Below are 15,241 nucleotides of genomic sequence, written 5' to 3'. Positions count from 1 at the left end.
GAAGAGAAACCATTGTGTTAAAGAAGATGAAGTCAAAAACCATGAAGATTACATCAGTGAAGAACTCATTAGGAGGTGGAACTATGCTTTTAAAGATTATGGTTTATTTTAGTAGTCTTGGTACCAATGTTTGTTCTTATGTTAGAATTAGAAATTCTTATTGAAATATTTTGATATAATTAACAAGTTTATGTGTAATTAATATATATATATATATATATATATATATAGGTGGGTACATTAACTGTTTAAACTAGGTTCATGTATATCAATATTTAGATATATTTTAATTAATTAAATTCGATTTTATTTTATCGGTTGTAATTGTTTTTTTAATTTAATTATATAAGAAATCAACTATTTTAATAACGGAATCAAAATATTATTTTTTAATAGAAATTGTTCAAAGATGACGTTTTTATAAGCATCATTGTTAACATGAAATAAAGAAGACGTTTTTAAAAATGTCATTAATAAGATTAAATCAAAGATGGCATTTGCACAAGTGTCAAGAGTGATAATTTTATAAAATTTATTTCAATAAAAATGTTCAAAGATGATGCTTTAACAAGTGTCATTGTTGACATTATTCAAGGATGACACTTCTTAAAGCGCCATTGAAAGCATTAATAAAATATGGCGCTTCTTGAAAGTGTCATTGTTAATTGTAACATTTAATGACAGGGGCAGATATGACGCTTCGAGGAAGCGTCATCTTTTACCTTTCTTAACGCTTAAAAAACGTCATTATTTCACTTTTTTCTTGTAGTGATTGGTCATAAGGAAAGCCAATAGGTGCGTTCAATGTATAAACTAATCCCTTGTCCATTTTAAGAGGTATAGAAAATCAAATATTTAGATATTCAATCCATTAATAGATGGAACCCTTATTGATATAGTCCATTGTTACTTTTGTACATGGCGGTTGGTGTTCTTCTCTTAAGTCATACAAATCAAATAGATATTAAGTTCAAGGGACCACACCACCTAATAATATAGACTACACATTCAAAGAAAAGAATTGACTATTCATATTGATAGATTTTTGGAGCTATGGCTTACCAATAGGAAACTAGATTGATTGTGATGTTTGAAAGAAATTATTCCAAGTCTTATAAGAGGGAAAAAGAGAAGATAAGGAGACTTGGAAAGCACTTATGGATTGATGCTCTTACAACAGTTGTAGTTATCTTCTTCTATATATTCTCCTTTTTAAGAATCTCCATAACAATAGGCACCATAATTGTGAATTAACTTATTAGATATGGTGAGACCATCACTTTAGTTAATGGGAGCTTTGAACTTGGTTTCTACCGTACAAATAATTCCAAGAACCGATACTTGGGGATGTTGTACAAGAAATGGTCTAATAAGCCTGTGGTATGGTTGCCAATAGGGGAAAATCCACAAAAGCATTCATTAGAAGTTTGATAGTCACTCATCTGGGAATTCTTGTTGTTATCAACTATACTAATATAATTCTTTAGAATTCTAATTCATCATGTTCTACATAGGATTAAATGCTCAACTTTTGGAATTTGGAAATTTTGTTATGAAAATGGTGATGAAAGTGACCTAAAAAACTTCTACTAGGAATGAAGTTTCAAAAGAACAAAGTAACAAACCTAGATCTGTAGGTGTCATCATGGAAGAGTGTTGATGACCCTTTTAAACATAATTTTTCTTATGGGATTATTCTAGTTGATTTCCATAACTACTTATGAGGAATGTTTTAGTTGTACATTTTGGTGTTGGACCATAGAATGGTATTCAATAGTCCCTTATGCATGAATTGTTTATTTGAGTAGATATACCCATATCACTTGCATTGTACATGACTTAGGTACATTAAGAATTGCACAAAGGATATAAGTCATGGATTCCTTACAAGATGATAAGTTGTTCATAATTGGTTATGGATTTGGGCAATCTAGTAGAGACTATAATATACTATCTACTAGAAGGGATAACTTGTCTTGGCTATTAAGGTTGATTTCCTATTGTAAGTATAGTAGTGTGTAGGATTACACATTGGATAGGACCTACGGTAAATTATGACATAACGTTATCAACTGTCATAATTCACTAAGTTATTAAAGGACTCTCAACCTTGATAACATATTGAGCTTGTGCCAAAATCAATAGGAGACTTTGACTTATGTGTGAGACCCTAATATAGTCATATATCCCCACAGATTGGACCATTGTTGATGAATGTTGATGACAATAGATATTCTTAATAAAGGTACTATGATATCTCATGAGATAAAGATAGTATCCCTTAGATGATTCAAAAGACATGTGATTAGGAAGACTTTGACCATAACAATTTTAGTGGATTTTGACAAATGCTCATTTGAGTTGGAGTATATCAATTGATCACATAATAGAAGGATATGTAACTTAAAGATTGGAAAGCTAATCTTGATAGGTTGATAGAATTACCTTGTTACATTATAAACACTAGTTCATGAATGGTTTGCATGAAATGGATGGTAGCTCATGGACTTGAACTTCACCTCACTATAGTTTCATAAGGTACTAGAGTGTAGTTGATTTTCTTTAATATAGTGTTGAATCAAATTCAAAATTAGATTTTTAGGGAGTTAGTATTTTCCTATCGGTCCTAGTGGTCCTTGCTCAAACTCCTAATTCATGGAAACATTTTATTTAAAGGATTTGAGTTTCTTGTTCGTAAGTTTGCATAAGGGCATTTTTGGTAAAAGTGCAAGGTTGCATTAGATCTTATGAGTCAACTTTGTAGATTGGGCTAAATTAATTAATTAATTGAAACCTAATAGGACTAATTAATTAATTATGACCCAAGTAAGTTGTATTAGGTAATCCAAGCTTAATTTAGCCTTAGGTCGCTTAAGTTCATAGAGAAACCTATAAATACCCCCTTAAGGGTTAAAACTTTAAAAAGTTTTTGTCATTTTGTCTTCCAACGAGCCACTAGAGAGAAACCTTAACCTCCTTTATGGAAGAAAAGAAAAGCCCACACTCTTCTCGTGCCTAGATTCGTGTGAGGCTAGATCGAGTGGAAGAACATCAGGTGGAAGAATATCGGGTAGATGAACTCTATGGCATTTTTGAGGACTTTATTGGATGGGAACAGATCTAAGAACATCTAGATTGCATGTATGATTTCAATATTCTCTAGATTTAATCATATAAGTTTTCAACACCACATTTTTCTATTTTGTTAGATCTAAAGAGCCTTAGTGATAAATACATGCACCCTACATGATTTAGGGCTAAGGAATGAAGCAATTTGGGGTTCCCAACAATCATCATTTCCATTAAACTTAGAATGGGTTTCCAAGTTGTTAGGGTCAAAGGTGATGTGGTGTAATGCCTTGGAGTTGGTTAACCAATTGTAAGGATTTGACCCACGAATTTGAGTGGTGTAATTAGCTTATGGTGCTTTAGGTGAATAGTACCCTCAAATTTGGTAGCAATATTTAGCATTGTGGCTAGGTTTCTCACAATTGACACATCATATTAGATTGAAGCTTGGAGTTTTAATGGTTCTGATTGTAGTTTTAACGTTCATGTCCATGGTCAAAAGTTCATGGTGCTTTTAGATTGACCATGCACCTTTGTTGTATGATCCCTTGCATGAGGATTGGTGGGCTACCTTGATCTTTGAGAGTAATTGGTAGTGAAAGATGAGTTGTTTCGAGTAAGCTTTTTTTTTTTTTTTCCTTTAAGGGAGCTTTCATGTTCAATCAAGGCATCAAGAAGCTCTTCAAAGGTCATGAGAACCTACGATTTCAAACTCTAGTGCAAACATCTTTGCACTCCCTTCTAAGAGCATGAAGAACATGAAGTTGAAGATCATCATCATTAATATGAGCATTGACAAGAGCCAATCCATCCATTGTGCACTATATGCATGTACTCGGTAATGGTTTTGTCTCCTTTATTTGGAAAGGTAAGCTTGTCCTTAAGATCCATGATTCGGATTTAGACCAATTAGCATACAAGGTTGCCAACTTGGTCCATGCTTGATTAGATATTGTGGCAGCAGAGATGAGAGATATAATGGCATGGGAAAGTGATGCAAAGATTGCCAATGGATATGGAAACATTCCCTCAAAGTACCCTAGTAGATCACATCCTATCAATAAGGAGTGGAATTGCGCCAAAACGGATAATTATTGGGAGTAAGTTTCAGCAACAATTATGCAGTGCCATTGATGGAGATTAACTTGTTGGGATTGGCAGTTCCAACGTTCACGACAACAACAGAGGGGGTGCTTACAAACATGGTTTTCAATGAGGCTATTTGAAGGACACACATGAAAAAAAACGGATTGCTCATGAGAGCTCACTGCTCCGATACCATAAGAGTGATGAAAATTGAAGACAATAAAATCCTATGCTTTTACATTAATGTCTTACAAATATATGACTGAAGTTTCGTTTGCAGGAAAAGAGAGTACGAGTGAAGTAACAATCAAACGGAAGGGAGGAAGGAAGAAACCAATTCTAATGAGTCATACCTCATTGCTCATGTTCCTATGCAAATAGGAATAATACAGAGGAGGAAGGAAATAATTTATAGTCCTAATCAAAGGAGGTGATTATGTGATGTTTTAATTATGATCAGTGTGTGAGCCGTTGATCGGTTGAGATGACTGTTTCTATATATCAATGTATGAGCTATTGGACGATTGAGAGGATTTTTATAAAAGGTAATTCTTTCCTTATAGTCCATTGCCTCTAAGAGATTTAAGGATGGGTGTTAGCTATTTCGCTCAGAGATAGAGATGCCCTTGTCAAATCACTATAAGATGTCATTGAAGGTTATATAGGAGTCTTGGTACTCGTGTGAGAACAAAGTAGTCCTCCCTGAATTCACTCTTGACTTGATTGGATGGTAAATGATCCCAATTATGGGGACTTGAATCGTGACACTCAAACTAAGAGGAGGGTGATGGAGTGAACCTAACGGCCTTTGTTGGCCTTTTCGATTTTTATTATATCACTTTTTGATTTTATACCGGAGCATAACCAACTTCCTTGCAGTTCTGATCGACTGTGATGACTTTGCTCAAAGCTTGATTTCAATATCTAAGGTCGCCACTAGTCTATACGCCCATATGACTTTATGTCCAAAGCTGGTAACAAGTCGCGTGAGGATAGTTCCAAAGTTGGGGAAAAAAAAAATAGAGAATCCAAATAACAATAGCCAGCAGGCGTGCCTTTTGGGCCAGTTAGTCAGTTCAAAAGTCTTCCTAGCACATCCTAATAACTCATGAAAGCAACTCTGGAAAAAATACTTCCAAATCTATCCTAGTTTTTGTCGACTAAGAAAGAGAAATTGGATTTGAAGTAAAAATCACTTCTTCAAAAGGTGATTTACTTTCTTTATATATATATATATATGCAAAAATCATTTCTTGAAGGGACAATTTCTAAAAATTCTTTCAAAATATATATAAGCTAAAATCGTCTCTTGAATACACGATTTCTCTTTATTATTACTTTTTATTTTAAGTTCTAAGTAAAAATAGTCCTTTCAAATTTCTAAAAAAAAATTTACAAAAAATTCATACTAAAATAGTCTCTTCAAAAGATAATTTTTATTTTTTTATTTATTTAAAAAAAATTATTGGCTATAGGAAATAAAATAAAATTAGGAGACGATTTCTTAAAAAAAAAAAAAAAAATTAATGGAAGAAATCTTCTCCAGACGATTTCAAAAGTTTAAAATTTTTCCATGTTTTATTATTTTTAATAATATTTTAACTAATAATATATTTTAATTATAAAATTATTATAAATATATGTATTATAAAATTAATTAATATTATGTTTATTATTATTGATATATTATTATAATTATAATATTTATAAAAGTATAAGTTATATTTATCATTTTATATTGATTAAAAATTTATTTTGGTCATCACCTCATATTTTTAAATGATGTAGCATTATATTATTAATTAAAAATACCATTAAAAATAATAAAACACATAACATTTGTATAATAATATAATTATTATAAATATATGTATTATAGAATTAATTAATTTTATTTATTAAATTTAATATATAAAAATAATTTTAATTATTGGGATATATTATTTATGAATACTAATATATATAAAAGTATAAATTATGTTTAGCATTTGATATTTAAAAAACACTATTTTATAGTAATTTAGATATTGATTTAAAAAATATTTTGATCTTTATCTCATCTCCAATTTTTATCATTAAATTAATTTTATTAATTATAACTATAACTAGAAATTAATTTAGTTTTATATTATTTTTTTATTTATAAGATAAATAATAAATATTTTAATTTTTAGATAGTATCTATTATTTTTTGTTCGTTTCACTTCCAAATTAAGAAGAAAAGAAAAACTATTATTAATTTGAGGTGAAAATTAAGTTTATAAAATAATAAATTTATTATAATTTTTTTTTTTTAGTTTAGTAATTTTTATTTTTATTTACAAAATGAATGATTTTATTTCTTTTTAATTTTGAAATTAATTTTATTAGATAAGGTTTAAAATTAAAAATATTTTTAAATTTAAAATTTAATCATAAAAGGAATAAAATATAGAAAAATAAACTAATTTATTATCCAACAAATTAATTTTGAATAAAAATTTCAATTTTAAGAGATATAATTTTTTGAATATTAATCAATTTAAAATGAAACAAATAATTTTTTGAGTATTAATCAATTTAAAAATAATTTATTTTTTTCTATTTTTTTTATAGTTAAATTTTAAAATTCATCTCTTCAAAAGACATTTTTGCCTATAAGAGACTATTTTTACTTCAAATTTATTTACTTTTTCGCACTTAGCAAATATTATGGTAGATTTGGAAATATTTTTTACACCAAGTAGTTTATGAATTTTTTTTTTTAAAACTACTGTATACTTGTCAAAAATCCAACACTCTATTCCTGGTCTTCTTTACTTCAACTTGTAATTCTTCTAACGAAAAGGTGAGATTGGCCACACATTGTTCTAATATGGGATAAACTAATACCTAGCCCATTTTAAGTGGTATAGAAATATCAAATTTGGATTAAGGAGAAGATGATGACCACTGGATAATTAGTCCATCTATGGGAGGTGATGCTTTTCTCTAAGTCATACAAGTCAAACACAATGCCAAATCTTAGGGGGCAAGGGAAAATACGAGGAGACTTGGAAAGCACCCAAAATCTCAGGCATTTTCTATCTAGGAACGACTATGGATTCTCTTACAACAGTTGCAGTTATCTTCTCCTATGTATTATCCCTCTTAAGAATCTCCGTGGCAGTAGACACCATAATTGTAAATCAAAACATTACAGATGGTGAGACCATCACTTCAGCTGGTGGGAGCTTTGAACTGGGTTTCTTCAGTCCGGGTAATTCCAAGAACCGATACTTGGGGATATGGTACAAGAAAGTGGCTCCTGGGACAGTGGTATGGGTTGCCAATAGAGAAAGTCCATTAACTGACTCATCAGGAGTTTTAAAGGTCACTCAGCCGGGAATTCTTGTTCTGGTCAACGGTACTAACAGAATTCTTTGGAATTCTACTTCATCACGTTCTGCACAGGATCCGAGCGCTCAGCTTTTGGAGTCTGGAAATCTTGTTATGAGAAATGGCAATGATAGGGATCAAGAAAACTTCCTATGGCAGAGTTTTGATTACCCATGCGATACTCTTCTACCAGGCATGAAGCTTGGAAGGAACAGAGTAACAGGCCTGGATCGGTACCTGTCATCATGGAAGAGTGATGATGACCCTTCTAAAGGTAATTTTACTTATGGGATTGATCTAAGTGGATTTCCACAACTATTATTGAGGAATGGTTTAGCTGAAGAGTTTCGTGCAGGACCATGGAATGGTGTTCGATATAGTGGAATACCTCAATTAACAAACAACTCAGTTTATACATTTAATTTTGTTTCTAATGAAAGCGAGATATATTTTATTTATTCTCTAGTTAAAAGCTCTGTTATTATGAGGCTTGTGTTAACTCCTGATGGTTATTCACGAAGATTCACATGGACTGATAAAAAAAATGAATGGGTTCTTTACTCAACTACACAGAAGGATGACTGTGACAATTATGCAATATGTGGAGTACATGGAATCTGTAAGATTGATGAATCTCCAAAATGTGAGTGTATGAAGGGATTTAGGCCAAAGTTCCAAAGCAATTGGGACTTGGCAGACTGGTCAAATGGATGTGTTCGAAGCACTCCCCTGGATTGTCAGAAGGGTGATGGATTTGTAAAGTTCTCTGGTGTGAAACTGCCAGACACGCGGAACTCCTGGTTTGATGAAAAATTGAACCTTAAGGAATGTGCTTCCCTGTGCTTGAGCAACTGCTCTTGCACTGCTTATGCAAATTCAGATATTAGAGGAGGAGGAAGTGGATGCTTGCTCTGGATTGGTGACTTGATTGACATCAGAGACTTCACTGAAAATGGGCAAGAGTTTTATGCAAGGATGGCTGCATCAGAATCAGGTATGAACTTTTCTTTTTCTTACTTGGGAAACATAAATCTCATACAAATTTCATGGTATATTTATTCAAAGGTTTTGAATCAGTTGTTCACCTTGTATACGTGCCTCTAGTTCAATCCCATGATTTTGCAACTTAAATCTTAATTTACGTCCGTCTCAATTATTGCTGATGTGAAAAATCTGAGACCAACTGCCTAGCACATAATTTCATGGAATAGTATACGTATTTTCTGAAGACTAGAGTGTAAAGTAGAGGTCTACTCAAAAGTTGAATATTTTTCTTTTAGATTTCAATTGTAGTAAGATAGATGCTATAACACACCAATACCAACTGATTTGTGCTCTCAAATCCTATGGCAATTGCATTTCCTTGAACTCCTACCTTCATGGTTATAAACTACAAATATATTTTAGATCAATAGTTACTATTCATAGGAATTTATAGTTTTTCTATTTTATTTCATGGCTTTCCTTCTTAATTTCTTTCCTTTTGTGTCAAGAAGCTTCTTCAAGCATAAATAGTAGCTCCAAGAAGAAGAAAAAGCAGGTCATTGTCATCTCTATATCAATTACAGGAATAGTTTTTTTAAGTCTCGTCCTGATCTTGTATGTGCTCAAGAAGAGGAAGAAGCAGCTAAAGAAAAAAGGTGAGTAACAAATCATAGTGCTTGTATCACCATATGTATTAGTCAAAAGTACTTCTACACGTTGTTTGATTATGTAATAATAATAAAAAAAGAGCAATGGATTGACTTGGCTTGATTTTAGAAATAATGAAATGATCTAGGCTTGGAAATGGGTTAAATTCCAGGTTGGTGAATTCTTTAATCTTTCATTTTATTCTCCATTTTGCAGGATACATGGATCATAAATCAAAAGAAGGTGAAAACAATGAAGGCCAAGAGCAACTAGATTTACCATTATTTGACTTGGATACATTATTGAATGCCACCAATAACTTTTCTAGTGACAATAAACTTGGAGAGGGTGGTTTTGGACCTGTCTATAAGGTAGTGTTATACTTTGCCTTTTGGATAAGACAAGTTACAAGTTAATAAAACATTATAGATGCATAGCTAAGCATCTTGAGAAGTAGTTGATGTCCCCAATCTTCATAGTATCTAAATGAAACAACATGTATCAAGGCCGCTATACGCCTTAAAGTTTTGAAGCCAGTGTATGTGCCAACATTTTTGTGTCTTTGGTTTCTTTAGGACTCTTCATATTTAATATGGACAAGTTTATTTTAATTTGCAAAGCTTTCAGAATAAAAAGAATGTGATGTTTTCAGGGAATATTGCAAGAAGGACAAGAAATAGCAGTAAAGATGATGTCAAATACTTCAAGACAAGGATTAAAAGAGTTCAAAAATGAAGTTGAATCCATTACAAAACTTCAGCACCGAAATCTTGTAAAGCTTCTTGGATGCTGCATTCATGGCAGAGAAAGATTGCTGATTTATGAATACATGCCTAACAAAAGCTTGGACTTGTACATTTTTGGTTTGGCTCTCTAAAACCACTATATAGTTTCTTTGTCTAAGTCAGTAGCTTCTCTTTTCTCCCTCTTCTCCTATACATGCTAGGGAAATTCTTTATTTACCATGGATTTGACAAATCTCAAAGAAAAATCCTTGGGGACAAGACAAAGCATAGATGCATTTATTTAGAAAAATTTTCATATTTCTATTTTCTTTAAAATTTTTGGCTCTTATTTAAAAAGTTAGGGGTTTGGAACCCTACCATTGAGATCCATTATCTATTTGTGTCTCTTTGACAATGTTTTTCAATCATTGAGAATGAGTTTCAATTATACTCACTTTTATTGTTATATGTTTGCTCTAAACAACTCTGATGAAATTTGTAATCATTTGTTTCTTGAAATATTTTCCATTTATTTTCAATAATCCAAGTAGTAGAATGGGTTAACTTGAATGATAAAAAAATGGACAGATCACATGCGAAGCAGGGTACTAGATTGGCCTAAGCGCTTCCTCATTATCAATGGGATTGCTCGAGGCCTTCTTTATCTTCATCAAGATTCTAGACTCAGGATAATCCATAGAGATCTCAAAGCAGAAAACATTTTACTAGATAATGAAATGACCCCCAAAATTTCAGACTTCGGGATAGCAAGAAGTTTTGGAGGAAATGAAACTGAAGCAAACACAACAAGAGTGGCTGGAACATTGTAAGTATATTTAGTGATATGTATAAAGTCTTTATCTCCATTGCTTGTGAATTTAACCCCTTCTTCAATGGTTTCCTACAGAGGTTATATGTCTCCAGAGTATGCAAGTGAAGGATTGTATTCCACAAAATCCGATGTTTTTAGCTTTGGTGTTTTGTTGCTAGAGATTGTAAGTGGGAAGAGAAACAGAGGATTTGCCCACCCAGACCATGACCTTAATCTTCTTGGGCATGTAAGTATTGGGGAATATTTTCTTATTTCCTTATTTCACTATAGTAAGGCAATCCTGATTCTTTTTTCAATTCTCTAGGCATGGACACTCTATATAGAAGGTGGGTCTTTAGAATTTATTGATACATCAATAGCGAACACTTGCAATCTATTTGAAGTGCTACGTTCAATCAATGTGGGCCTATTATGTGTACAACGTTTCCCGGATGATCGACCAAGCATGCATTCTGTGATTCTGATGTTAGGTAGTGAGGGTGCACTACCTCGGCCCAAAGAGCCTTGTTTCTTCACTGATAGGAATATGATGGAAGCAAATTCTTCCTCTGGTATTCAACCCACCATCACGTTGTTGGAAGCTCGATAGAAGATGCTTCATGTTGATGTTTTGTTGTCGTTAGACCTGTGACAATATAAGCTTAAGTTTCAACTACATTTGGCAACTTTTTCGCAATCATACTGCTTAGTTTCTAACCAAAGACTCTAAGATGTTATTTGGTGATCAGTCTTTGCTGCTGCTTTTTTGTATGGATTATGATAGTTATTCATGGTATGTAAGTTCAATGATAGAAGTTGACCATATAAAAAAGGGTATTCTTATAAAAAATACTAATTACTTGCACCTTGTAGAGAAACCTTGACTCTGTTTTTGGTCTTTTGTTGATCTTTGATATATGCTAAAAAAAAAAAGGGTTTTTCTCTGAAATAAGTTGATAAGATTACTATTTTAACATGTTAGAATCAAGTAAAAAAATTAAAAATAAAAATATGATCTTTTAACACTTTAGCATCAAGAACAAGAGGTTAATTAAGTAGATTCTAGCTGCAAATTGGGATTGATTTTGTTATTTATTTGAAGGGAATATATGCCACTTAATGCTAGAATAATATATATCCACGGAAAAAGATTGATTGGTCATGGCCAACCAACCACAATTTTCTTATCCTATGTACGTCAACAGTAGATGTGAGGTAATCATTGGAGTTATTGGCAGCTTTGATCTAGGGTTTTTCAGCCCAGATAACTCCACAAATTCAGGCTTAGGGATATGATATAGGAAAGTGTCTATGGAGACTGGTGTAATTCCCACTCGGCTAATTCATTAGATGAGTGACAAGTTGTAAAGTTATTAGGTATGAAACTCCCAGACAGGTAGAGCTCATGGTTTAATCAAAGTATGAACCTCAAGGGCGTTGGGTGGGGCTCAAGCATCTACTCTTACTGCTTATGCTAATTCAGATATAAATGAGGAAGTGGATGCTTTGCCTGGTTTAGTGATTTGATTTGGTAGATATAGCAGAAAATGGACAAGTGCTTTATTTAAGAATGGCTGCATCAGAATTAGGTATGAACTTATCTGTTCCTAACAGAAGAAAAGAAAATTTGACACAAAACTTCAAGGAGGAAAACAGTTTCTTTTATATAAAGCACCAATAACCTGAAGTTTAGCACCGGTCCACATAAAATTTCAACATGTTTGTTGTTTTAGCTTTCAATTACAGTTTAATATATGGCATAATGTGTGCATGAACATGCCTCTTGAATCTTGGCCTGTTAGGATGTTTATCACAGGAGATAAGACGTTGAGACTGAAAAACAGAGCAGAACATAGGAGATAAAATCATGGCATGCGAGAAATACAACTCACCTCTGTTTCTTCTTTCTCTCTTTTCCTTACTACAGAGAATATTACAAGTTGGTTGGAGACTAAGGTGGTGTTTGTTTTTTTGGCTTTTTGCTGAAAACCATTTAGTTTTAGAATTTAGGTTGTTTGTTTTTTTACTTTTTCATGACTTATTATAAACTTTTTACTAAATAGAAAAAGCTAAAATATGTGGCTTTTTCTAAATATAAAAAATAACACAATGATTTTTTTTACTTTTTAATACTTAATAGAAATAAAATACTACAAAAACAAACAACCTAATATTTAATACTATTAAGCATTAAGGTTCTATTTAGAATTAAGTAAAAAAACAAACACCACCTAACTGATTCTTTCTTTTATCTAATTCTAAATCTAACCTCAACTAACTGTGGAACTGTTAAAGCTAAACTCAATTAACTCTTAAACTAATTTTGTAACTGCAACATTCTGTCAAACATGCCACCTCAAGTGAAATGGGGACACCTTCACATTGAGCTCGACCTTAAGGATGTTGAACTGGGATATAGACAAGGGCTTTGTTAGTATATCAGCTACCTGATCTTTTGTAGGTACATACCGAATGTCTAACTCCTTCTGTAGCACTTTGTCATGTACAAAATGGACATCTACTTCCATTTGTTTGGTGCGAGCATGTGTAACCAGTTTTGCAGTAATGCAAGCTACCCTAATGTTATCACACCAGATTACAGGACATGAAGAATTAGGGACTTGTAGATCTTTTAGTAAGGCTTGTAACCAGGTCACCTCTGCTGCTGTGTGAGCCAATGCTTTGAATCAAGACTAAGTGTTGAACCTTGCAACAAACTTTTGCTTACATGAACTCCATGAGACAATGTTAGGACCAAGAAAAACATAGCAGCCATTAACAGACCTTGGATCGTCAACACATCTGACCCAATCAGCATCTGAGAAGCTAGTGAGACTAAATCCAGAAGCTGATTGAATGTGTAGGCCATGATCAATACTCCCATGCAAGTATCTCAAGACTCATTTACAAGCTTTCTGACGCATATCAGTGGGAATATGTAAAAACTGACTTAATTTGTTTATAATGTATGATATTTTAGTCAAGTAATCATGAGATATTGTAATGCCCCTACAGTGTTGTGATACAACTTCTCATTGTTCAAGTTAGGTGCACTAGAACTGGATAGCTGTAAGCCCATAATTGCTAGTGTAGGGCAACTTTTGGCCAGTTCTATGTTAGTTCATTTTAACAAGTCAAGTATATATTTGGACCAAGTTAGATAAAGTCCTATGGAATCCCAAAACACTTTAATTCCATGAAAATAATGCAAAGCTCCTAAGTCCTTCAGCGAAAAGGAGTTATGATTCTCTAATTATGATCAATGTGTAAGTTGTTAATTGATTGAGATCATTCTTTCCTCATCGCAATGTATGAGCTATTTGCTGATTGAGAGGATCAGTGTCAGCCATCTCAGAGATAGAGATGCCCTCATCAAATCACTACGACAAGTCATTGAAGCTCAAGGAGCCTTGGGACTTGTGAGAGAACAAAGTAGTCCCTTCTCAATTTTTATACCCGGAGGAGCATAACCAACTTCCATGCAGGTCCAGCCTGATTGTGATGACTGGGCTCAAAGCTTGATTTCAATATCTAAGGTGTAAACAAGTCTATACACCCATATAAGTTTGAGTCAAGAGCTGGTAACAAGTCACATGGGCATCGTTCCAAAGTTGGGAAAAAAAAAAAAAAAGAAACTAGAGAATCCAAATATTTAGCCAGTCGTGAAAGCTACTCAGTATTTGAAGTTCAATTAGAAACTGGACCACATGAATGTTCTCTGTATGTGAGTTGTAAATGACCTGTAAACTTTGACTAGGAAAGAGGGTTGCTACAACAGTCATTCTATTATTGGTCCTTACTTCAACTTGTAATGCTTCTAAAGAAGAGGTGGAATTGGTCATACATTGTCGTATAAACTAATTCCTAGTCCATTTTAAGAGGTATGAAAAATTAAATGTGGATGGGGATGTGGGTGAGATGTTCTTCTCTAAGTCATACAAATCATTCATATATTTAACTCAAGGAACCACACCACTGAATGCTAATAAAAACAATGACATCAATAGATTTCCGGAGTTATGGCTAACGATGGAAAGTTACAGTGACTTTGATATATGAAGCAACCTATGCAAAGGAGACTTGGAAAGCACCTAAAATCTCAGGCATTCTTTTATCTAGGAACAACTATGAATGCTCTTAGGACAGTCGTATTTGTCTTCTCCTATGTATTCTCCCTCTTAAGAATCGCGATTGCATAGACACCATAACTGTAAATCAACACATTAGAGATGATGAGACCATCACTTCAGCGGGTGGGAGCTTTAAACTGGGTTTCTTCAGTCCAGGTGATTCCAAGAATCGATACTGTAGGGACCCATCCCTGATGACACGTGGCACGCGTCCCCTGACGACACGTGGCACATGACCCTACCCGGAGTATCCACATCCGGATTTCCCCAAGAGTACACGTGGCGCGCTTCCCTATCCGGACCACCGCCATTATTCATCCGGCGACCTTTCATATTCCACCCGGATGTGTTCATCCGGATCACTGGCCAAACTAAGCGTGCCTCACTACGTCATTCTGACATCCTGTCACAAATCATATTCCGATACCTGC

The 15,241-nt window shown here is 33.3% G+C and overlaps 2 protein-coding genes across 2 annotated transcripts in view; both read left to right on the top strand.

The window, feature by feature from the left end:
* Nucleotides 1-7,104: 7,104 nt before the first annotated feature.
* On the top strand, nt 7,105-11,460 carry LOC117908783 (G-type lectin S-receptor-like serine/threonine-protein kinase At4g27290). The gene is made up of 7 exons (XM_034822520.1): nt 7,105-8,506; nt 9,009-9,152; nt 9,361-9,515; nt 9,797-10,007; nt 10,458-10,695; nt 10,777-10,927; nt 11,006-11,460. The coding sequence occupies exons 1-7, from the start codon at nt 7,234-7,236 to the stop codon at nt 11,288-11,290; spliced, it is 2,457 nt and encodes an 818-aa protein (XP_034678411.1). The 5' UTR covers nt 7,105-7,233; the 3' UTR covers nt 11,291-11,460.
* Nucleotides 11,458-15,241, top strand: part of LOC117909143 — a 27,611-nt gene continuing 23,827 nt past the window's right edge. The window contains 3 exon segments of the mRNA XM_034823034.1: nt 11,458-11,473; nt 12,216-12,269; nt 14,880-14,987. Of these exon segments, the coding sequence (XP_034678925.1) occupies nt 11,458-11,473; nt 12,216-12,269; nt 14,880-14,987 (178 nt within the window).

Source organism: Vitis riparia, chromosome 19 (genome assembly GCF_004353265.1).
Source record: "Vitis riparia cultivar Riparia Gloire de Montpellier isolate 1030 chromosome 19, EGFV_Vit.rip_1.0, whole genome shotgun sequence".
Lineage (NCBI taxonomy): Eukaryota > Viridiplantae > Streptophyta > Magnoliopsida > Vitales > Vitaceae > Vitis > Vitis riparia.
This window is presented reverse-complemented; position numbering and strand designations above follow the sequence as displayed.